This window comes from Nicotiana tomentosiformis, chromosome 3, assembly GCF_000390325.3.
Source record: "Nicotiana tomentosiformis chromosome 3, ASM39032v3, whole genome shotgun sequence".
NCBI classification, from domain to species: domain Eukaryota; kingdom Viridiplantae; phylum Streptophyta; class Magnoliopsida; order Solanales; family Solanaceae; genus Nicotiana; species Nicotiana tomentosiformis.
In genome coordinates, this window is record NC_090814.1 from 96,389,832 (window position 1) to 96,400,556 (window position 10,725).

Consider the following 10,725-nt stretch of genomic DNA (forward strand, 5'->3'; position numbering starts at 1 on the left):
TGAGAAAGAACAAGAGTGTGAAGTTTATTTAAGGAAAATTGGGTGTAGCATATAATAAGTGAAGTTAAAACTCAAAAGGAGTACAAGATTTTTGAGATGCTCAAGAAGAAATCCTATCAGAAGACAAAAGTAGTCAGTTGCTGAACTAAAATACAACACTTATACAACTTACAGAACCTCTTGTAAATTCCATTGTTCAATTGCTATTTCTAACTGTACGTCCAAACTTCAGTCTGCACTTACGACAAATATACAGTTGTGCTAGCTTCACATTTATGCACCTTCGCTTTGTCCTTGGGAGTTCTCTGACGAAATTGTTTTTCCCTTACTATCAGAAATTCCTAAAGCATCTGCTGGTTTCTGTGTGTTTGGATTCTCTAAAAGCTTGAGCTGGTTTTGCAGAACCTGATCATAAATACAGTGTACAACAGCGGCATAATTGAATGAGAATTAAGCTCTCCATGAGAGAATAAACAAAAGCATTACAGAAAAATAGAGAGAAGGTAAGAAAAAACAATCATCCAACATAAGAATCCGGTCCACTATAAAGCAGCCATGTGCATGATTCATATATCTCATCCACCTATTAGCCCCCCCCCAAAACAAGAAAAATGATAAGATAACAAATAAAGCAAAGCTTGCAATTGTCTAAAAATAGTAACAAAATCCCAGATTAACATTCCAATCCAGACTGTTAATGAACTCTATCTAGAGATCATTGTCCACAAACAAACTAATGAATCGAATGAATCATAAATACCAAACAGGAGCCATGTGAGCTATAAATTACTTAGAGAACAAAGAAAGGAAATAATTTACACAAACAAATGTGAGTAGAATTGACAAAGGAGCATAAGATTATTTCAATAACTTCATAACTCTAAACAAACATAGGTGAGTAGAATTGAAGAAAAGACCACACTTCAAGTTCCACGCATGTAGAATTGATTTGTGCATTGGAATTTACCTGCTCTTTTACAGAGCAATACCAAATGTATAATAGAGGCATATAGAAAATGTTACCAATCAAGCAAAGAAACTTTAATACCTCAATTTGTTGCTGTAAAAGTATCTTATGGGCCTCAAGTTGAGCATTTGGAATACTAAGGTTGTTAGCACCAGGATACTGAAAAGGGAGGAAACCACATTGTGGATATTGAGCAAAGGGCATATTTGCTAACTGATGTTGCGGTGACTGTTCATTCGATGCCCGCTCCCCATCTGGGTGCACATTGACAGAACTGCCTGTTGGACAATAGTACGGAGGAACTGGAGCATATCCAGGAGACCTGCAAGCAAGACCCCATTGTTTCAATTTCCTTCCAACAGTTATGAAACTTACTAAAATACAGACTCCATCTTCAACTGCCAAAACAGAAAGAAAGAAAACAGGAAGGGGGGTGCATTGTCAAAAAGTTGAACTTGAAGCAGCCACCTTCCACCTCATTCTGCATCAACCATTAGTTTCTATCGCAGAACAAAGAACTACAAGTTGAAGGCAACCTCATTGACAGTCATGGACAGCTAAATGAGCAGCTATTAATAGAGGGTCCATGACAAGCAAGTAATTTCTAGGAAACTGACCCAATTGAGTGAATCGGAAATGACCCACAATCAGACTAGTGATTACATCACAATCCCTGAAGGCATGCTAGTGCGAGACATTGTTTGCAAATTCACAATTTCATGCTCAATTCATCTCAAGCAGAACTATATTTGACTTTCCATATACCAAGACGACACTTAAAATGGATCTATTTTAAATGTTCTTTGGGGAGCATGTAAGAGGCACAAGTTAATTTTGTAATTTTGTAAAAATCGGAATACGAAAAAAGAAGCACAAAGGTATAGATAATAACTTCTGTACCACGTAATATGCTAACAAAATTTTCTTTTTAAGAAAGATATTTATTTGAGAAGCACAAGAAATGAACATAGCCATCCAGTGGCAACGCAAGGGCAAAGAGAAAAAGCAGGAGTTGACTTATCCATAGAATACAAAAACCAAAATAGATCTGCTCTGTGTAAAAGAGCAGTGCAGTAATAAAGTGCACAACAGAGTGGACCCTTTACCAAGTGATAACAACTTTATGTTGTTAAACGAAGCATGTATAACCTAAGCTGCTCGGACTCGGGCATCCGATACGGACACGGATCTGAGTGTCGGATTCGGCAAAATTTAAATTTTAAGATTTGGGGGTGTGGATCCAGGTATGGATACGGGCGCGGGGATTCGGCTAAAAAAATTCAAAATTATAAAAAATAGAGATATAAAGAGAAAAAGAAAGCAATTCAAGGCCTTCCACCAACTCTCGCTGTCACTGTCTACCAGAAGTCCGAACTCAGAACACGACCCCTTAAATTCCTGGTTTTTCCGAAACACAAAGCATTGCTATGAGACAAAAGTACTACAATATTGAAGGTATGCCATCTCCATGTCTTAAATCTGTTTTATTTTTAATTTTGAGAAATCAAAATCTCAATTTCCCCCCAAATTTGTTGATGGACTCATGTCAAAATATCCGAAGTTAGTTGACCGAATCCGGGACGTATCCCGCTCCCGCCCCGTATCGAGACGGGTGCGGCACCAAAAACGAAGAGTCCGCGCAACTTAGTGTATAACAAAGATGAAACTCCCTCTTATTGGTGTCTATAATGAAATCCTATCTAACCTGCTTGTAAAGTTCCTCAATTTACTTATCGCTAACTAGTAGGCTGAAAAAGGAATATAGACAGGTATACTTCAGCTTTTCACATCTGTAAGATGAGGAAAGGTCTAAAAATATGCAAAGCAAATAATCAATAATGTGTCTACATAAAAGATAAGAAAATCAATACCACGCTAGCGTTGGTACAGAAGGGTAAACAAAGGACTTCTGATAAACTGCTGCTGCTGCTGCTGCAGCTTGGAGTCTAGCCTGGTGTTGGCTAACATTATTATTTGCCACGGTATTTGCCTGCGCACTCTGAGATGTACTTGCACCACTTGATCCAGGGCCTGAGAGAGAATTAACAAAGGTTCAGTAAAATATATACAAGTGCCACATTCATCCATTTGTACAAAAAACATATATACATAAAAGTGTCCCATCTCTGGATTAGCTCTTCCGACATGACTGTCATCCTTAGCATACGAAAACTAGACATACATTCACTTCTCGAAAAAAAAAAAAAAACTAGACATACAATCCAACAATCATAGTGACAACAAAGTATAAACCTCGGGAAAAAAAATTCAAAACCGTCCTCAAAAGTCAGAAGTCTGCCATTGGACGGCCTGCTATTAATGTGATTCACACTTCAGCACTTATGCTACAATTTGATGCTCGAAAACAGATTATTAGCAATGAATGGAAAAACTTATACCTTGTTGAGCATCTGGTCGTGATCCTACCACATTCGTCCCATTTTCAGCTGGCACAACAAGGGCTCTGCAAGTAGGACAGGTGTGTTGACGCTCTAGCCATGAACGGAGGCAATGTACATGAAACAGATGCCCACAAATAAGTTTCTTAGCAGTGGTCATCTCCTCACGACATATGATGCAGGTAGCATCACTTCTGCATAAGCATAGAAGTAACTGATTACATTAGAAAGTTGCGAAGAAACCAAAAATATACAAATGCTATGAGTGATCAACTTACACATCGAGCTCTTCTGGTGTAGCATCTGGAAAACGGTCATTCATATTTGAAGTGATCCTCCGATAGCGTATGTAATCGGCAACTCGAATCTTGAAGTTGCGGAATGTCTCATAAAGCTCCCGAATCAAATGCAGGGGCACGCCATAGTTCCTAGAAAGTAGAAGAAACAAATAAAATATAAGTGCTAAGCAAGGAAAAGGAAACGGAGATGAACAAGTAACATGAGAAAAACCAAGTGAGGTGTCTCAATGTACTAATAACAGGAGCGAAAGAAAAAAAAAGGCTTAATAAACAAGCCTGGGTCAAAAAATTGAAAGTAACATCAACATAGATAAAGAAGAATGAGCGCTTCTATCAAAAGGCATACAGATCTGCAGAACAAGCAACAAGTATCACACACCAGCTTGACTATGTAACTATGTCTACCTGAGGAACCTTAGTAAGGTTTTGGAACATTGTGCTTCCCTATTTCTAAATGTCCCTCATAAAAGAGGCAGAGGATAAAAAAGAACATGGTGAACTGCTGGCAGCTGCAAGGTTTATTTCTTTACCAAAAAGAATGTCCCCAACCGTACATGAATCGATAATGTGTTTCAGAACCTATCATAAAAGAGGAAAGCCTCCAGGGGAAAAAGAGAAATGATGTACTCAAGTGGGTTCATCTTAGTACCAGTTTACCAACAGAAAGTACCAAGCACATCGAAGAAATGAACATGCTTCACTGTCACCTATTTCATCATCACAAAATAATGATAACTTCCATTAGGGTGGCCAAAAAATTATGTATCCTCGGCACTCCTTCCAACACATAGGCAAAGCCGGCCACAGAACGTGCAGAGAGATCTAACAGGGCCTATTGATCCAGAAACTTGACTGTAAGAAAATTTAAAAAAGAAAAAAAATCGTTTCAGGGAAACCTATAAATGTGGCTCATTTGGTTCACAGCGACGACAACCAATTATATGAATGCTGGTGTGCGGCCAAACTTATAGCTCTCGGTTCATTAATACTATAATCCCAAATTCTGTATATTTTCAACTCTATTCTAAATCTTGTGTTGGTCAGACTAAGTATAATAAGACGAGAGCAGCTTTTTTGCAACAAAATTGGCAACTGATATCATCAATAAATGTCTAGATAAGGAAAATGGAATGGACTAATAAATGTTTCCTTACGGAAAAAAAAGAAGTGAAAGCAGTCAAATAAATGGATGGAGCTTTCTACAAGAAACTATGGCTGCTCTTGATCACAATAGAAACTTATGTAAGAGAAGGATGAAATTTTTTATATCCAGAAGAGATACACCTCTATATAATTACTCTTTTTTTGCTGTTGGTAGAAAAACCTCTAGACACTTTATGAGCAGAGAAATCAATAGCAAAATAGAAGTTAAATTTGACTTACATGAAAATCACCATGAAGAAGCACAAGTACAGAGACAAGTGGAGCAAGTCTCGGATAAGTTCTAAGTAGAAAGTATAGACAGGCTTCCTCTCCCATTGTCCTTCCATAAGCATGTCGCTTATGTAGAAGACATATTTTACAAAAGTTGAGACAGTTGTTGTCACAAGTATCATGTACCTGAATCATTACCCAAAAGAAGTTGCTCTTCATTAGGGAGAAGAATATAGGATACAGTTAACATGATCAAACTGCAGTTAGGAAAAAGAATACGAGAAGTAATCAAGTTCAAGAACATATTTCCAACAGCTAGAAATACTAATACTTAGTAACCACAGTCTTGAAGTTCCCTCATGATGATCCTCAACTTGACATCTGGAGAGTATATACTGAAAGCTATGATCCAGAACTTAAGAACGATACGCGGATCAGCCATGTGTTAATAGAATTCATGGATATAACAATGTTAGTACATGCATGAAAAAACCAAAGGATTCCAACCAAACAGTGAATCATCATTAAAATATACATTATAAAAGATCAATCCTAGCAAAGAGGATTGAAACTTGGGTGTACTAACATCTTTACCTGATTAAGATTTGTAACGTAGTTTACATGACATATGAGATAAGACTGCTATTCCAAGAGATTTGACATCATCCAGCCCTTACAATAGTCAAATCAGGTTTCTAACAAACACGAGCTTTAACAATGCAATACTAATAAGTATACCGAAATCACGGCATTTTGCATCAGCTTAGAAGATAAGCAAAGTAGGAACTGCGTAAAAGAAAATAGCACTCTTAGATCCAAAGCCTACTGTCAACTTTGCTAACGCGCCAGCGCACACATAAACATGATACAATCCCATGCTCCAACCAAATGATTTGTAAGGCATGAAACACGACTATGGAGGCCCTCAATCTAATAAGACTACTAACGTCTCTTTTTTTATTTTTTGAAAAGGTAAGGTAGTAAGACTACTAACATCTTTAGCTTCTTCTCTTGGAATATCACTCACAGTAGTAAAATCACCACAAACTAGTAGTGGGACTCATGGAGCACATATTAAGCAAAAAAGGGAGCAACAACAGTGGGTCAGAAGAGCTTGACTTACTCGAATGCAAAGAATAGAGAAACAGATGCCTGTCTTGTCTGAATCAAATAGCTGACAGAGTCGTACAAGAAGAGACTGTCTATGAGGAGGAGAAAGCCCAAGAAGGAGACTATGCGAACGTGGGACAACGTAGTAACAGTTGGGGTTGTTTCAATATACTCAACCCTCTTTTGAGCCAACCAGTGCAAGCCCTTGATAAGCAAGAGTGCAGTTACCATTGCAAGAAACATAACTGAGAAGTCTTGCCGGAAAATTGTGATGGCAAAAAGTATTTCCATGAGTTCCCTCCAAGACTGCTCGTTCAGCCTCTCCACCTCAGCCTCTCGAAGAGAACCAAGGAAGATTTTCTTAGTCAGCTGCCACAAAATGCACATGAGGGCAAGACCCATGTTAAGAAGAAGAACCAGACTGATCTTGGACGTTGATAAATAAACCATTGCTGGGTAAAATTGGCCTCTGCTATTAAACGCATGATAAATAACGGCCAGTGTAGCTATTATGCTAAGCCCCGCATAAGTTTGTAACCTCACCATCTTCTCTAAATCCTGTCAATATCAAAAAGCTTTAAACCAGATCAAATAAAAGAAGAGAATATATTTATCTCCATAAATTACAAGTGTTAAAAGGGATGGTTTTTGGTTTTATAAGCTAAAAAATGAAAGAGCATCACGTTAATTTACATCCTAGGTTATAAAAAAGGCCAAATATCAAAACAATGCATGTGTGTAGATCGATTCCACAGGATACTATGATCCTAACCTAATGGCGCAATGGAAACAATAAACTTACGAATTAGGGAACAGATTTCAGACCTTTTACTATGATTCTGAGATTTAAATTACCTCTGGAATCAGAACAAAAACACTTAACTAATTTTTGTATGAACCGGACGCGAATGGAGCAAAATAATGGATATAGAGGATTCGGTTAGTTGACTGAACCAGTTTGGAATAGACAGTAGTTGATTGATTGATTGACTGGACATAGAAACAGCAAATTAAGGGTTACGAAATGCGTTCAGATCGCAGATATTTACCTGTCAAAATTACTGTATCCTCGCGGCGATTCCTTAGCTATTCCTTGAAATCGTCTAAAGCGTAAGTTTGATAGCCATGGGAGAAGGTGGATGAGGAGGAGGAAGGAATTTGTTTTCCGCGTCATCGAGGGAGGTTTAGCCAATTGTTATTCGCCACGTGTGAATTCACAACGCACAACCTGACCCGATCCGGTAACCATATCGGTTTTCAACTGAATTTATTTTCTTGATACACCCTGTATTTCTGAAATAAACATTTACATCCTTAGTAATGTGAACTTGATTGCAAATACACTCTTTGCATAAAAAACTAAACACTTACAACCCATGTACTTTGTGAAAAAATATTTTTTTTAAAATACTTCCAAAGATTAAGGAAAAGACCTTTGAATCAATAAAGAATCAAAATCAATTAATTGACTTAGGAATAAGCCATTTCTAAAATATCCATGGATCAATCAGGTATGCACAAACATGAATTATGTAAGAATCGAATGCCGACAAATAGGGAAATTTGATATAAAAAACTGAAAAATGATTAAGGCAATTAAAAAGTTCTAAAAATCCAAAGATCAAGTATGAAGATTGAATATCAGTACCGTATATTATTGTATTTAAAAAATTGTGAGAGTTTCAAATTATACTTATTATAATATACTCTGCAAAAAGAGTTGTTCATGCTACTAAAAATAAACCATATTCTAGAAAAAATAAAAGTCATAATAATTCTCATCGTGCTAGATAAAGACCTCATTTTTTAAGTAAGAGAAATATTTTGCGTTATTTGTTGGTGGTGAACAAGTAGAAAATTATTTGAGTGTAAGTTATTTGTGGTGATAAAAAATAAACTACATGTTAATGGTGCATGCCAAAAATAAGTTTTGATCTAGTGAACCCTCGAACAAAGGGAGACTATACACATGCTTAACTGAATCATTATGGATATTGTTGTGCACGGATCGGATCGGATCGAATTTAGTACATTTCGAATTCGAATTTCGTATTTTACAAAATGCAATCTGAATCCGATATGAATTAATATTGGATCGGATCAGATTTTAAACTTTGGATCAGATAAATATTTCGGATTGTCGGATCGGATTGTTCGCGTTATTATGGCTTATTGCCAATCATACTCACTTTTTCGTAATGCTCTATGTTTTTTGCCACTATAGAGCCCGTTTGGACATAAGAAATTTTTTCCCTTTTTCCAAAAAAAAAATATATTTTTTTTTCAAAATCAGCGTTTGTTCATAAAATTTACAATTTTCACTTGAAGATGCATTTTGAAAATTTTCGAAAATTTAAAAAACTTCAAAAAATTATTTTTCAAAATTTTCACTCAAATCACTCACAAAACTTCAAAAATAACCCAAAATTATATTCATGTCCAAACATAACTTTAAATTTTAAATTTCATTTTCACTTGAAAATTTTTTCCCCCTATTTTGGAATTTTACAATTCTTATATCCAAACGCCCACTAAGATTGGTGTTTATCAATAAAAACATAAGAATGGTGCTTAACGTTTCAAACCACAATATGAATTACATTGAAAGGCAAAAATTGTCTTTCATTGTAATAAACAAAACACAATCTTCATATCAAAATAAAACAAACCAAAATTCCCACAATTATCTAATAAACTGAATCAACAAAAATTCTTTAACATATTACACAAAAGAGTTCCAAGTTCCAACTTTCGGGAAGTCGCATATATACTTTTAAGACAACACAACCAGACCTAATGTAGCTCTCAATTTCAGTAGGATTGTGAGACAACCAGTCAAGAATCTGCAATTTCAAACAATTCAAAGAGCATTTCAAAAAAAGAAGAAGTAAGATAAATTACGGAGCTCAAATGAGCACATAAAGCAATAAATTTTCCATAATTTTTGCAAATTACAGCTAAAAAATCAATTCATTGACGAGCAAAGACTCGATCCGAAGATACTAGTGGCAAAGCCAAATCGATACATACATATACACAGAAAAATTGGAAAAAGACAGCATGAAAATTCAATAAAAAAAAATACACAAAACAAGAAGTGTCTTACCGTCGCGTCGAGTAGTTTGGTCTTGACAGAAAAGGGAGGCGGAAGTCGAGCAAGGAGTTAGACTCTTGGAGGCGGAAGTCGAACAAGGAGTTGGAGAGTGTTGGACTCTTGTTCTTGTAGAAGAAAGGCGGAAGCCGAAACAGAGAAATGTGAGAGAGAGTAGTTCGATATAACTTATAGGTTATAAGTTATAACCTAACATAAGTGGGCAGTGGGATGGGTTAGTGGGCTGTGAAAAAGTGAAATACTCCCTAACTCTAAAATTTTAGTATATAGGTCTATATAATTTCGGATTTCGGATCAGATCGAATTAAAATTATACCAATTCGAATCCAATCCGAAAATTCAAAATTTTATAAAACATAATCCATATCCAGTACAAATATCCGAAATGCAAAATTAAGCGGATCGATTCGGATTTCGGATATCTGATCCAAATAAACAGCCCTAACTCACCAGTCATGTGACATTACACTATTTTTTTTGCATTTATGAGTTATTTTCTTCTTCTCGTGCTTATTTTATAGAAGGATGGTCTTCTATTGGCAACTCTACAAAATACTTCCATCATTCAAAATTAAGATTTTTCCAATATATATATATATATATATATATATATATATTTAAGTCTATCCTAATCAAAGGAACTTCAAATAAAGAACTACAAAAAATAGATAGTAATTTGAATATAATTATGTATAATTTTTATCTTCTATTTTCGCATGAGATTGATTTTTTGCCTAAAAAGTGATAACTTTTAGGGTACAAAAATAATTATACATCTCCTTTGTGTGTTTTATCAAATTACATGTCATTAGACTTTTTTTTATAAAGCGATAAGGTATTTGTTCATATTTACATGACACAAATGATGCAAATTGACACCCATTAGCATATGTCATTTGTTTTTATTTGAAAATAAAATAATTTAACAAAATGAACTAGCTAGAAATCAAGCAAGGGAATGAAACACAATGTCTCTCCCACTTAGCGAATAAATTCTAGGAGGCATAAGCGCATGCAATTCAAAACGAGTCAAGGTATAAGCGTATACCATTTAAAATGAGATTCTTGACTAAAGGCCAAAATTGGCTAAATTATCAGTTACCGAAATAACATCCTATATATATGAGCATATAGACCATCCAATTCCTAACAAACAAATAAAAAATGCGGTTGAAAATATCACTATTCTGATGAGGCACGTACTTTCCGAACCGTAGCACATGAATTATACTATAATTATCAATTTGCAAGGCATCTCAATGCAATATTAATGACAATAGAAATTAATATCAAAATTAATTTTGCACTTTGTAATTTTTCACTTTCGTAATGTGAGGGAAATATTTTAAAAAAAAAAAGATACCTTGCATTTTGGAGTAGATTAGAAATCCATTAAGTATACTCTTGAATAATTTTGGTTCTCTAAATTATTCGAAAATTAACATTTTTGGTCCTCCTCAAACA

General features: G+C 35.4%; 1 protein-coding gene and 1 long non-coding RNA gene across 3 annotated transcripts; both read right to left on the reverse strand.

Moving 5' to 3' along the window:
* LOC104100265 (ERAD-associated E3 ubiquitin-protein ligase HRD1B-like) lies at positions 1-7,385 on the reverse strand. Of its 2 annotated transcripts, none has more exons than XM_009607467.4 (8): positions 7,199-7,385; positions 6,163-6,724; positions 5,049-5,225; positions 3,645-3,794; positions 3,367-3,560; positions 2,839-2,998; positions 1,049-1,289; positions 1-405 (listed from the first exon to the last, which is right to left on the reverse strand). In XM_009607467.4, the coding sequence occupies exons 2-8, from the start codon at positions 6,693-6,695 to the stop codon at positions 274-276; spliced, it is 1,587 nt and encodes a 528-aa protein (XP_009605762.1). In that variant the 5' UTR covers positions 6,696-6,724; positions 7,199-7,385; the 3' UTR covers positions 1-273. The 2 variants fall into 2 exon arrangements, with proteins under 2 accessions (XP_009605762.1, XP_009605761.1); XM_009607466.4 differs by having other exon boundaries at positions 6,163-6,707; positions 7,199-7,382.
* A 1,395-nt stretch (positions 7,386-8,780) lies between these two features.
* Positions 8,781-9,453, reverse strand: LOC104100266 (uncharacterized). The gene is made up of 2 exons (XR_687208.4): positions 9,256-9,453; positions 8,781-8,992 (listed from the first exon to the last, which is right to left on the reverse strand). It is a non-coding gene; the product is annotated as an uncharacterized lncRNA (long non-coding RNA).
* Positions 9,454-10,725: the final 1,272 nt, after the last annotated feature.

Coding starts and splice junctions, on each gene's coding strand:
- LOC104100265 (XM_009607467.4), bottom strand. CDS start 6,695: ATGGTGAGGTTACAAACTTATGCGGGGCTTAGCATAATAGCTACACTG. Junction 5,226..6,162: donor TCTCTATTCTTTGCATTCGA/GTAAGTCAAGCT, acceptor GTAATGATTCAG/GTACATGATACTTGTGACAA. Junction 406..1,048: donor TTTTACAGCAACAAATTGAG/GTATTAAAGTTT, acceptor ATTTATGATCAG/GTTCTGCAAAACCAGCTCAA.